At 43.4% G+C, this 14,379-nt stretch overlaps 1 protein-coding gene across 2 annotated transcripts in view; it reads right to left on the bottom strand.

The window, feature by feature from the left end:
• The window catches only part of BORCS5 (BLOC-1 related complex subunit 5), an 87,113-nt gene continuing 72,734 nt past the window's right edge, over positions 1 to 14,379 (bottom strand). For both annotated transcript variants that reach the window (XM_023517912.1, XM_003797773.3), the window contains exon 4: positions 1 to 335. In XM_023517912.1, the coding sequence (XP_023373680.1) occupies positions 105 to 335 (231 nt within the window). In that variant the 3' untranslated portion in view covers positions 1 to 104. The remainder of the gene's footprint in view (positions 336 to 14,379) is intronic.

Genomic DNA, 14,379 nt, shown 5'->3' with positions numbered 1-14,379 from the left:
GAGTCAGAACCTCTGTTAGCTTCCAGCCCCAGGCATGTGCCACATGTCTCTGAGGGTGTGTACCCTGACTCCACAGAACAGCCTGGCAGGACGGAAGAGCAGCTCTACAGCTTGAGCTCCCGGTCCGGCTTCATGCTGAAGGGCTCCAGCCTCTCGCTCTCGGGCAGCGTGCTGTTGAGCCTCTCCATCAGCGGCACCGTCTGGTCGATACCCATCTGTATGCGGCGGAGGATGGCCGACATCTCGTTGACTTTCTGCATCTGCTCGGCATACTTGGCATATCTTTTCTGACGTTCCTGCATGAAGCTAAAGAGGGTTTCTACAGATAGATCCATCTATGGAAGCAAATAAGAAGTAAAGCACATTAATCTTTGTCTAATCAAGCCCTTCAAAGGATCAGGTATCTAGCATCTAAGGGACAGAGTCCAGTGGGTCACATGGCAAGTTTTACAGGAAGGACAAGAGTGATAAAAGGCCCTTAACAGGCACATCTACACCCACTTCAGCTCCAGAACCATCCTCAGGAAGAGATCGAGGAGAGGACCCTCCTACCTCTGTGCTATGGAAATGTGCACTGTTTATTCCTCTCTGAGACACCAAGGTGTCCATCTCTGTCTCTTTACATGAAAATCCCAGGTATGGAAACCAGGCAGACCAGGGTTTGAATCTGGCTCTGCCCCATGACTTGCTAATACTTACCCTTTGTGTCTCAGGGTCCCCATCTGCAAAAACTAATCCCAAGAACCAGAAACTAATCCCAAGCTGCAGGGTTGTAAAGAGTATTAAATGAGCTAACCCCTGCAAACACATGGAACCCAGGGCTGCCATGGTACAGGGTTACTTCAAGACATCTTCATTCCCTCCCCTTTCCCCAAATGACCACAGGCTAGTAGTCACTTGGGGAACACCACAGGGGAAGGGGTGCCTCTCCTTGCCAAGGCCAAAAATGCCAACCTAGGCTGCAGACCATACAATGGCACCTACAAATGCTGGTCAAACTGTGAGGACTGTCTCATGCGCCTTTTCTTTTATTAAGCAAACTTCACCCTTCTGGACTCCCCTTCTGTGATCTTTTTTCTTCCTCAGATAAAGTTTTTCAGAACCTGTCACCTGGATAAAATGGAGAGGGAAGCTCTACGGTGTCAGACACCTATATGTCCTCCTGGGCACAGACTCCACATTCACCCCTCACCCTGTGCTTCCTTCTTAGGCCAGTCAAGTAGCAAGACTCATGTTTCTGTCCAGACTCCCAATGCCCCCTCAGCCCCTCCCTGTCTGTCTTGGGGGCATAACCTTCTGGGCCCTGGCATCAGGACAAGGGCTTAATACATGTTACCACACAGCCTCTGAAACTGGTTTTGATAAAAACAAAAATAAGGAAACCAAAGCCAGCCCCAAGAAAAAATAATGGGTCTGTTTTGCTATTACAGGGGAAGGGAACAAAGAGAAAGGGAGGCCACAGGATGACATCAGATGCATTTGGTCCTTTGCTGGCTCCTCCTCACTTATTTGACAGGCTGGGGGTGGAGTCAGGTATGGTGGGAGGATCACTTGAACCCAGGAGTTCCAGACCAGCCTGAGCAAGAGTGAGACCCTGTCTCTACTAAACACAGAAAAACTAGCCAAGTCTAGTGGTGCAGGCCTGTAAGTCCCAGCTAGTGGGGAGGCTGAGGCAAGAAGATTGCTTGAGCCCAGGCCTTTGCGGTGGCTATCAGCTAGGCTGACACCATGCCACTCTAGCCTATACAACAGAGTAAGACTCTGTCTCAAAAAACAAAACAAAAAAAAAGGTGCTAGCACTCTGGGGTGCCCAGGCGGGTGGATCACCTGAGCTTAGGAGTTTAAGAGCTGTCTGAGCAAGAGACCCCATCTCTAAAAATAGCGGGGTGTTGTGGCAGGCCCCGTACTCCCTGCTACTCGGGAGGCTGGGGCAAGAGGATGATGTGAGCCCAAGAGTTTGAGGTTGCTTTGAGCTATGATGCCACGGCACTCTACCAAGGGTGGCAAAATAAGACTCTGTCTCAAAAACAAACAAACTAAAACACAGAAAGGACTAGGGGACAAAAGCAGCAAGCTAGTGGGAAGGGACAGAAAAACTCCTATGAATGGGTAAGTCCAACTACTGCAGGAACAGTGTGCACCTGCACTGCTTTCCACAGCTCTGTTCAGTCCTCATTCAGGGGCTGGTGAGTCAGTGGATTATAGTGCCCCCAACAGTCAAGTGCCAGAGCTCTTCAGTGGGGCAGTGCACCAGCACCCAGAAACCCTTCCCTCTGACAGGAGGGGGCAGGCGGGGCTCCACACAGCTCAGTGAGCTGCCTGCTCCAGAGTTCGGGATCTCCTCAGGCATCACCCTTCACTTGGCAGAGGCATTCCCAGCCCTCTGCCCCCCAACTCTGCCAGACTAGACAGACCTTGGAGGAGTTCATCTGAAACAGTCCCCAGGGCTCCAGTTTATCTGTCTGAAGTCCTTGGCGACCAACCCGTCCCCCGAATCACACTTGATCACACAGTTTTCACAGTGTACAAGCCATTTGTTTGTATACTTCCCCACACATTTCTGCATTTAGCTGGAGGATACGTGTCTAATATCTCCAGAGCTTTTGTCCAACCATGTTATGTTTCACACTTGAATAAACACACATCATTCAAGCATGTTGGTCACACACCCTTATACCTTGTCTCTCAAAAGACTCTCTACCATTATGTCCCATGGAAGGAAAAAAGAAACTTGAGGTTGTGTGACTTCCAAGGTCCCACTGTGATGGAATCTAGAACCCTCCCCTTCAATCTCTTAAGTCCAACATATCCCATGTATTTCCTAAGCAAGAGATATCATTGGTAGGATAGGAGTCTTCAGCTGGTACACAGCATGGCATTAAAGAACACTGAGTTACATTATGGGAAAGTGATTACCTTTTAATTTTTCTCCCATTCTTTCATTGCTGTAAAGCGTCTTAGCTTGGTGCAAGCAAGAATTTAATACCAAGAAACATATAATACAACTGGCGATGCTTATTTCTGATGTCCTGCCCTTTGATCCCAAAGAAAGACTCCCTGGCCCATAATCCCTCTGTGCTCCATGAGCGCCAAGTGCACTCTTATTCCACATGACCTGACTTGGGGCAGTCAATCAGTGTCTGACACAATTCTGAACCATCATTTGACAATCTAGGAACACATCCATATATTGTCTTTTTTATTTCTAGCATGTAGACTCTATCAAGACGGCATTCACACCAGTTGTGTTCTTCTTGATAAACAGAGGCATCATGACACTACCTATCTTCTCACTGATATTCCACAGCCATTCAAAACCACAGCTGAAGACGGAGCAATCTAACCACCCAAGTCACAGACAATGAGTAACCAGGAACCTACTGGTGAAATGGAGACTTGCAATTTATGTTCACCACACTCATCAATCCATTCATCTACAATCAAACAATGGTTAAGATGGCAGGTTCTACAGTCTAACTACCTAGATTTCAAGGCCACCCTCTGTCTAGTGGGTGATTTTAGAAGATTTCCTAGAAGGGAGATTCAGTGAGGGCAAGGACTTTGGTATGTTTTAAACCCTGCCTGAGTACCTAGCACCCAGTAAATCCTGAATACACATTTGTGAAATGAATGAAAACTTAATCTAAGCCTTGGTTTCCTCATCTGTAAAGTTGTGGGGATAATAACAGAGGCCACCTCCTAGGATTGTCCTAAGAATGAACTGAAATACCTCACGTAGCCACTTATATTGACCAGGATGCAGAGAACACTTGCCAAGTGTGAGCTATAAATATACAGTCAACAGACCTACTGAGCACTAACACGCACCACACACTGTGCTGGGTCTAAAGGATACAAATACAGAGACCTGAAACTGTTAACACCCACACAGCTTACTGTGTACATTAACATGACTTTTCTTTTCCCAGAAACTCAGACCCTGAAAGATACAGGTTGCAAAAAAACTTTGTTTTAGGAACTTCGAAAAAACCCATTTAAAAGAACCAGCTATTTGATTTTCTAATAGAAAACAAATGACTGTTTATTGTCTATGACACTTGCCTCCAAACCCTTGCCTTGCTGTGCCATGTGACTCAGTTTGAGCCAGTGGTGCGTGTGGAAGTCTCTCCTCACTGCCTTCCTAACAGGGAGCTGAGAAGCACGCTTTCCTCCTCCTCTTCATCCTCCCTTCCTCTACTGTGCTGAGCTGAAATGTGAGTACAACCCACTTAGACTACAAAAATAACTACTGTCACATTCTTGGTTTGGCAAAGTAGAAGCTAGGAGAACCCTGAGTCCAGGAGGACTTTGTGGGCAAAAGCAGAACCAGGCCTGAGAAAGAAGAATAAACTTTCATTTTGTATAAGCCACTGTAACTCTGTAACACTACTTGAATTTACTCTTATACTGGTAGAACTAAGTGAGATAAAGCAGGCCAGGTGCGGTATAATCCCAGCACTCTAAGAGGCCGAGGCCGAGGTGGGTGGATTGTGTGATCTCAAGACCAGACTGAGCAAGAGCGAGACCTGTCTTTACTAAAAACAGAAAAACTAGCTGGCCATCGTGGTGGGTGCTTGTAGTTCCAGCTACTTAGGAGGCTGAGGCAAGAGAATCACCGGGTCCAAGAGTTTGAGGTTGGTGTGAGCTATGATGATGCCATGGCACTCTACCCAGAGTGACAGAGTGAGACTCATCTCAAAAAAAAAAAAAACAGGGCAGAGAAAAAGGAGAGTCAGTAAAGATGTGCTGGAAATGGGTAAGGGGCCAGGGAAAAGTCCTGCAGGAGATCACCAGGAAGCGGGATCTGGTCCTCTTGGGACAAAGGAGCCGAGGTGGTGCTGAGAGTAAAGCTCGTCTGAAGGCTGCACTCTTGGACACTGTTAAGTAGATGGACCAGGAAAACAAGAGTAGCTACACATTAACCAGACAGTTGTCACAACAGAACTTTGCTGAAGCCCTGACACGGTGTGGAAGAGAAAACTTCTGTTCAGCTTTCAAATTACTTTGAGGATGCCGGACACTTCCAGCTTATCAACAAGACTGTCCTGAATCTTATCTTTTGTTTCTAGATAGTTACTGCTGCCAAATGAGGCATGGCTTTTCCTGATAATAGATGTCTACTGAGACTGCACACCTAACCTCAGCAAGGCCCTGTTTCATGGAAGCTTTTGTCTTGCCTGAGCTGGAATGGCAGAAGAGGACCCAGCTGCTTTCGGTCCCACTGACCTAAATTCTCAGTAGTTTGCCTGCCAACATTTAGCAGAGCTGCTACCTAAGGTGTAGATAGACCACCCAGACCTGCGAATGACCTATTTAGACATCTGATGTCATTCCTGAGCTCAAGATAGGTGACTTAGAGTTTGTGGAAAGGGGAGGGAGCGTCTATAGAAAGAATAATAGGCAGGGTGGCTCACGCCTATAATTCTAGCACTCTGGGAAGCCGAGGCGGATAGATTGCTTGACTTTACAAGTTCGAGACCAGCCTGAGCCAGAGTGAGACCAGGCGTTTTGGTGGAAGCCTGTAGTCCCAACTACTTGGGAGGCTGAGGCAAGAGAATGGCTCAAGCCCAGGAATTTGAGGTTGCTGTGAGCTGAGATGCCAGAGCACTCTACTGAGGGCAACAAAGTGACACTGTCTCAAAAAAAAAAAAAAAAAAAAAAAGAATAAAATAAACAAAAAATTAATGTAAGGCTAGGCAGGTAACCATTCCAGTTTTACGACTAAATATGCATAGCCTGCAAATGAAAACACTGGTGTCAGAACTGGGTCAAAATGTTGCTTCTGCATATGGCTAATTACATTGTGACCTTGAACCCGTCACTAACCTCTTTTTTGTCCCTAAATGAGGACAGTGACGGTACCTATCTCATAGGTTTGATGTGAGGATTAAATGTGTAACATGAGGGTGGTACCTGTAGCTCAAGCGGCTAAGGTGCCAGCCACATACACCAGAGCTGGTGGGTTCGAATCCGGCCCAGGCCTGCTAAACAATGACAACTACAAAAAATAGCTGGGCATTGTGGTGGGCACCTGTAGTCCCAGCTACTTGGGAGGCTGAGGCAAGAGAATCGCTTAAGCCCAGGAGTTTGAGGTTGCTGTGAGCTATGATGCCATGGCACTCTACCCAGGGTGACAGCTTGAGGCTCTGTCTCAAAAAAAAGTGTAACATGAGCTAATATGTATAAAACACCTAGAATAGCCCCTATCATTGACTCTATAAATGATTAAATGTATATGGACTGAAGAAAACATCCTAGAAATCACTTTTACATAAAGGTTGGAAAAGCAAGGTAAAAATGGTAGTAAATAAAAAAATTGTAGAAAATAAAAGCAGAAAAAAGTGATATTTTGAGACATCCAAACAGACACATCTTAGTTGTAAATGCCTCATTTGTCTTACTATCTTCAAGGTTTAAACAGTCACTGTGATGACAATTAACCATTAACCACTGTGTTTTTCACTGACATGTTTTATTTTTGTTTTGAACTTCTGCTACTGAAAATCTTACCACAGTCACATTACTCATCCTGAAGTTTCCTGACAGAATCCATTCATACTGTGTAACAATAGAAATCGGTGTCTACCTATAAGTCAATGTGTTTGTTGTTTTTTAACTGTTATTTGCATTTATTTCATGTTGCATCTATCCCTGCGCCATAAGTTTTTGTTTCTTCAGTTTCTTCTGGCTATCTTTTTCTTCTGTGCTCCCTCTTCTTCTGGTTTGGGAACAGTCTGTTCCTTTTCAGTAAGGATCATCTCCATGTGGAAGGGGGAGCTCACGTATGGGTTAATGCGACCAGGGGCTCTGTAAATTTGGCGACGCATCTTGGGTGCTTTGGATATGCTCAATGACCAGAGAATCTACATCTAAACCCTTAAGTTCAGCATTACTCTCTGCATTTTTAAGCATATGCAGCAAAAATTCAGCACTCTTTTTGGGCCACTGACCCTGTGTCCAGCCCCACTGTCTGGCCTAGGCACACATACCAACTCCACTATTGTAATGTCGGAATGGTACACATTGTTTCCCATATGGGGCTGGCGCCCTACCCTTTCTAACCACAGGTGCCGCCCCCAGTACACATTGTTTCTTTAAGGTGACATCCTTCAGATACTTGGTGGCCTTTTGTATGTGCATACCCTTGATGGCCTGGGTAGTTTCACATGTGTTCTTAAAGTGAAAACGAAGATTTGAGCCTCTTGACTTGCATGACTTTGTGGGGTTTTCTGGGTCAAGTGAATAGCGAACCACTTTCATAGATCACCTCAGGTTGCTTAGTGGAAGGGCTAAGTCCATGGTTTGATCTGTATGTTCAGCCGTGAGAAGGAGTAATAATTACCATTCTTTGATGCTAGCTGACACAGTAAAATAAAAATACATACATTTGTATTTTTCAAAAAATATTTTAGGCTGGATATAGTGACTCATGCATGTATTTCCAGGATTCCCAAGGAGGCCGAGGTGGGAGTATCATTCGAGCCTAGGAGTTCAAGGTTACAGTGAGCTATGATCATAACTACAACACTCTGGCCTCAGTGACAGCGCAAGATCTTGTCTCTTAAAACAAAAAAATTATTTGGCTGGGCACAATGGCTCACACCTGTAATCCTAGCACTCTGGGAAGCAGAGGCAGGTAGATCGCTTGAGCTCAGGGGTTTGAGACCAGACTGAACAATAGCAAAAATTTTTCTATTTTTTTTTCCTACTAAAGATAGAAAAAACTAGCCAGGTGTTGTGGCAGGTACCTGTAGTCCCAGCTATTCAGGAGGCTGAGGCAGGAGGATCACCTGAGTCTAAGAGTTTGAGGTTGCTGTGACCCATGTCACCACAGCACTCTACCCAGGATGATGACAGAGTGATACACTGTCTCAAAAAAAAAATGTTTTTTGAAAGAAAATACAAGAGCTTTAATAAATGATATCCTCTCTAATAAAAGTACGCGACCTTCAAAAATTTTCGTTACATAAAATTTCCTGATAAAATAAGCTTTGATGCTGGTTTGGTTGGGGCAGGTGAAAAATCCTATGACCAATGTTACCATGCTTGATGTAGTTTTCTTGACAAAGAGAAACTTTTCAAAGTAGTGATACAGCCTATAAGGGCTTATCATTTTAAGTTAGAAAAGATATGCAACATAACAATAAGAACTTCACAAAGATATTGCACATCTTCTAAATTCTAAAATCTTAACTGACAGACATGCACAACATGGTCAAAAGCAAGTTTCATAACTTTATCATGGGCCAAAAGGAAAACTGAGTACAGAAATGGTCCCACAGTTAACAAAATTCATGTCTACAGGACCAATAAACCTCATTTTCCCATCTCTAAGACACTTAAGTTTAAAATATATGTTAAAAACAAAGAAGACTGCTTATACGCTTACTCAAGACTACATTTAAAATGTCTCTCATCTTTCTCACTCTTTAAAAGCAACCCCTGGACAGGGCATGGTGGCTCATGATGGTAATACCAACACGTTGGGAGGCCAAGGCACCTAGCCCAGGTGGCAAAGTAAGACCCTGTTTCTAAAAAAAGGAAAGAAAAAAAAGAAAAGAAAAAAGGAGGGGAGAAGGGAGAAGAAGGGAGGAAAGGAAAAGGAGAAAGGGAAGGGGAAGGAGAAGGGAGGAGAGGGGAGGGAAAGGGGAAGGGAAGGAAAAGGAAAGGAGAAAGAAAAAGAGAGAGAAAGAGAAAGAAAGAAAGAAATTAGTTAGCATAACCATATCAATTGGTACTGTCCATACTGTACAACAAACTCTGGTCTTGCAATTACAGCTCAAGTCATTCCTCCACAGAAGATAAACAAATGGCCAATAAAGGCTCGGCACCTGTGGCTCAAGCGGCTAAGGCACCAGCCATATACACCTAAGGTGGCGGGTTCGAATCCCCAGCCCAGGCCCACCAAACAACAATGACGGCTGCAACCAAAAAATAGCCGGGCGTTGTGGCGGGAGCCTGTGGTCCCAGCTGCTTGGGAGGCTGAGGCAGGAGACTCACTTGAGCCCAGGAGTTGGAGGTTGCTGTGAGCGTGATGCCACGGCACTCTACCCAGGGGGATAGCTGAAGCTCTGTCTCAAAAAAAAAAAGAACAAATGATCAATAAATACATGAAAAAGATGCACAACATCATTATTCATTAGAGAAAGGAATATCAAAACCACAAAGAGATACAACTTCACACCCACTAGAATGGCTAAAATAAAAGGCAGACAAAACAAACGTTAGTATACGGAGAAACTGGAACTCTCACACACTGCTGGTCGGCCTGTAAAATGGCACACCCACTTTGAAGAGTAGTTTAACTGTTTTGTTTGTTATGCAGTTTTTTTTTGGTTTTTTTTTTGGCCAGGGCCAGGTTTGAACCCACCACCTCTGGTATAAGGGGCCGGTGCCCTACTCCTTTGAGCCACAGGTGCCACCCAGTTTGACTGTTTTTCAAAAAGTTAAACATTAAGTTACCATACAGCCAGCAATTTTATTCAAAGTACGTAGCATATACTCAAGAGAACCAAGAGACACGTTCATGCAAAAACCTGTACAAACATATTCACAACAGTAGCATTCTTAATAGGCAAAAAGTAGAAACGACCCCAATGTCCTCCAACTAATGAATAGATATACAACATGTGGTCCTGTCCACACAACAGGGTAATTATGCAGCCATAAAAAGGAATGAGATACTGATAACAAGTTACAACAGGGATGGACCCTGAACTCATTATGCTGTAAAAGAAACCAGATCCAAAAGGCCATAAATCATATGATTCCAATTACTTGAAATGCCCAGAACAGGTAAATCCACAGACAGAAAAGTAGTTGCCAGGGGATGGGGGAATCAGATGTGACTGCTAATGTGTACAGAGGTTCTTTCTGGGGGATGAAAATGTCTGGAATTAGTGGGTATTAGGTGTATAACCTTGCAAGTACACTAAAGACTACTGAACATACAATGTATGGTAAAAGGGTGAATTCTATCTCAATTTTTTAAAAATAATAAACTTGAGTATGTTTACTATCCACACCTGTGTCAGACATCAGTTAACTTATTATGGTTGTTCCTTAAGTCTGACCTGGACTCAGAACCCTTCCTGACACTGAATACGAGACAGCTACTTCCATGATCAAAGTTCACAAAGATAATGAAACCTAATTGGCAATCCTGGGTTAGACACTGTCAAAGTAGGTCTAAACAAATTGCTGGGGTCAAGTATAACATTTTTAACCATAAAGGAAGGTCGTAGCTGAGTCCACCAGAGGAACAGTCCAAGGTATAATAAAAAGTGTGTTCATTCAATCTTGTTACATTAACAATACCACACATCAACTAACGCCAAACATAAACATGAGACACCAGTTCTCAGCAATCTCCTGGAACCTTCCACGCTTGTTCGTACACAGATCCATACTGACTATTATTTTTTTTTAATAAAAACTATTTAAAGTACACAACAGGATGTCTTGACACACATCCACACAGTGAAATGACTTCTAGGGCCAAGCTAATTCACATATCCATCTCCTCACATAGTTATCCTTTTTTGCCTTCTTCAAGATCTTTCTTCCATGCCACAAACCTAGTGCTTATATTTAATAGTTGCTCTAGCTTTCACATATCAGCTGCTCCCTAATTTGGTCCTTGACTCATGTTATTAGCTGTCTCCACTCCAGAGAGTAGGAGGCCGCTTGCCACCAACCAAAATGTGGCACATTCTACTCCACCCTCCATCTCCATCCTTATAGACCTTCACTGCTTACCTGTAGTGGGGATTCAGACAGTTTATAAGGCTGCGACACAAACCTTTCAGAGTCAATTATGTGCTTTCTGGCTGTCTGGCCGTCTGGCCCTCTTCCAGGCCACCATTTCCACAGAGAATTTGAGAGTTCTCTGTATGATTTTTTCTGAATGCCTCTTGCTTGCACACTGGGCAACAATAGGCAGATGTTTTCATTAATTACACCATAGGCCGAATGGCACCAATTACTACATAGAGGACATTTTGAAGTGACCTTGTTTTAGAAGAAAATAGTTTATAATGGCAGCTCATTAGAATAAATGCTTGCCATTTATTCTCATATGCATGTCTTTGATCTGTAAATCAGACAAGAGAAATTTTTCTTTGGCAAATCTCAGTCCACATGCTCTAACAAAAACAAAACTAAAATCTGTATTAGTAAACTATTCCTTTTGGTAATCTATGCATATCATACTAGGATAACTTGGTACATAGAACCCAGTATTCAATATTCAGTAATTCCCTAATTATTTTTATTAAGGTAATAAAATAACAGATCCTAGCTATTATCCATTGACTAGCTAAACGTCAGATAGTATATACATACTTTTGCCTGCATTATCTTTATTCTTCACAACAGTTCTATAGGGAAAATATTGTCTTCCTACTACAGGTGAGGAATTGGAGATTCGAAGATGACAAAGATGTTCCCAGGGCCACGGCAGCTCGTACTAGCAGTGAAGTCAGAACTGAAACTCATGTTTTTTCACCTAACCTTTGCCTGTCTTTTCTACAGTGCTAATGAATTCAAATGTCACTTCATTCCAATTAAATACATACCATGTTGAGCAATGTGTTCAGTATTTTTTTGAAATCCTTAGCAAACAAATTTATTTTATTTTATTTTACTGCAGTTTTTTTTGGCAGGACTGGGTTTGAACCCACCACCCCCAGTATATGGGGCCGGCACCCTACTCCTCAAGCCACAGGCGCCACCGTAACAGATGAATTTAAATGTCATTTTTTTATGTTTTCAAGTAGAGAGGAAAAAACACTGCTTTGATGTTTACTTTTCTAATAACAAAAAATAACAAATTACCAGGCATGACATGGACATTTACAAAACAAAAACTCCGAGGAGACCAAAGGGAATAAACTACTTGTTAGCAGATAAACTTGAATGACATTTTCACTGGAAAAGTCCATTTGTACACTTTGTACTCTTGCATTTTACTTGTACAAACATTTCATAATCCTCGACCTCACCAAGGGGGCTTAGAAAAATAATTCTGGTGCTGCAAGGGTCCTAGAAGATAATCAATTGCATCCCCCCTCAATGACAGATGAAGACTGTTACAGAGTGGTTACGCACTTTGCCAACTTTGTGGGCTGGTATTAAGAGGGTCAGGATTGAATTTCAGACCGCCTCATTCCAAGGGCCACCACACCACCACTGTCCAAAACAAATGGGGTCTGCTGGTGATAAGTTCTTTTCCATAGTTAGGTCCACCTTGCCCACTGAATTTTGACTGTGTCATAACTATGATCTAAGGGAAATTTCTCAAGACACCATCTCTGGCCATAACAAAAACAGAAATCTATCATTAATTGATGTCAAAACTCAAGTGACAAAATCAAATCAAACATCTCCGTGTCCGTTAGGAACTGGAACCCTCTCAGGTGAGCCTTGATCTGCAGTGAGAAGGGTAACAGCCAAAGCCATGTGCACGTCTGCTTCCTTCTGCATTATGTAAACCTTCCCCAGCTCCTTGCTAGTCTGTTTCCTGTTGCACAACCACAGACAATGGGGCAGACTGTTGCCAATGTTTTCATTAATTACACCGCAAGTTGAATGGCATCGATTTCCACATAATGGTGGACATTTTGAAGTGACCCTGTTTCCTCTGTTCAAACAATGTATCTAAATGCCTCAGCAAAGGAACAAATTTTATTCAGTTCCTCAGGAGAATTAAGAGATACCAGAACCGCAGTAATCTGAATTGCATCACTTTGTTCAATAATTATTCATGACTCGCCCGACTTCACCTTCTCCCTTCTTACCCTTGGCATCGCGTCTAGATGGGAAATGGGTGATAAATCCCGAAACTAGACATGTTAAATGTCTGGCAGCTTTCACATTTTCCCTGCCCCCACTAAAGTCCTTGAAAGTGGCACTAAAGGCAGCAAATCAGGAAAAGAAGAAGGTCATAGCAGAGATAAAAACTACAGGGCCTGAGTTGCACTTCTCCCTGTTCCTTGGAATCTAGGAAAGACAGCAGTTTAGGGCATACTGACGTCTTGAGATCTTCTGCCTCCTTGAGAAGGTGCTGTCTGTAACTAAGCACCCCAGCCCTGCCTCTCTGACTAATCCAAGACTCCTGCTCTGCAATCCCTCCTGGGTGGTGGGGAAGATGAGGTACTCAGCTGGAGTCTACTCTCTGTCTACCTTCATTACTAGCGCAGTCCTCTGAGACAATGGCAAAAAGCCCCTTTCTCAAAAACATAGTCAGGAATATGGAAAAACTACTCCCCAGATAGGGCTCTACTGTGGACAACTCTGTAAACTTGCACACATTTCCTTTGCAGTCGCTGGACCTCAGTTTATCTGTGAAATGTAGGTAATGTGGGAATGTAAGTAAAATGTGTGTTCCAGACCTGGCACATGGTCAGTCTATTACAAATGACTGCTGTAATATTATTACTACTATTCTTACTACCTTAAGAGACAGCTGGCAGACGCAGCAGTTGGAAACACAACACTAACCCAGATTCCCCTTTCTAACATCCAGGATGAAAAAGGAAGTAAGTCTGTGTGACTGAAGTGACATACTCTGTATATTTAAATCTGAGCTAAGGTAACTAAACAATGTAGAAAAATTTTTTTCTTTTTCTTTTGAGAAAGAGTCAGACTCTGTCACCCTGAGTAGAATACCATGATGTCATAGCTCACAGCAACCTCAAACTCCTGGGCTCAAGTGATCCTCCTGCCTCAGCCTCCCAAGTAGGTGGGACTACAGGTGCCCAGCATAATATATGGCTAATTTTTTTCTATTTTTAGTAGAGACAGGGTCTTTCTCTTACTTAGGCTGGTACTGAACTTCTGAGCTCAAGCAATCCACCCACCTTGGCCTCCCAGAGTGCTGGGATTACAGGCACTGTGCCTGGCCAACAATGTAAAATTTGATAAACAATGTGGTCTAGCTTGGGTAGGCTGGGTTCAATGGCTCACAGCTGTAATCCTAGCACTCTGGAAGGATGAGGTAGAAGGATCCCTTGAGTTCAGAAGTTCAAGAACAGCCTAAAAAAAGAGTGATAACCCATCTCTACTAGAGATAGAAAAATTAGCTGGGTGTTATGGCAAGAGGATCACTTGAACCCTTGAGTTTGAGGTTGCTATGAGTTAGGCTGACACCATGGCATTCTAAGCTGGGCAACACGGTAGGATTCTGTCTCCAAAAAATAAATAAATAGTTAGAATTTCCTTGGTCATGTATCCAAACTATCTGTGAACACAATCCCTTTTTGACTCAGAGTAGAAAACAGCCCTCAGAGGTGGTATGGAGGTGAGTATTTTATAGCTAAAATCCTCCCGCCTATGCCTAAAGAAAGAACCGAGATACTCAAAATGGGATGATGATGAAGA

This window comes from Otolemur garnettii, unplaced genomic scaffold, assembly GCF_000181295.1.
Source record: "Otolemur garnettii isolate 467f Iridium unplaced genomic scaffold, OtoGar3 scaffold00124, whole genome shotgun sequence".
Lineage (NCBI taxonomy): Eukaryota > Metazoa > Chordata > Mammalia > Primates > Galagidae > Otolemur > Otolemur garnettii.
Note: the sequence above shows the minus strand (reverse complement) of the source record. Positions and strands in the feature narration are given on the sequence as shown.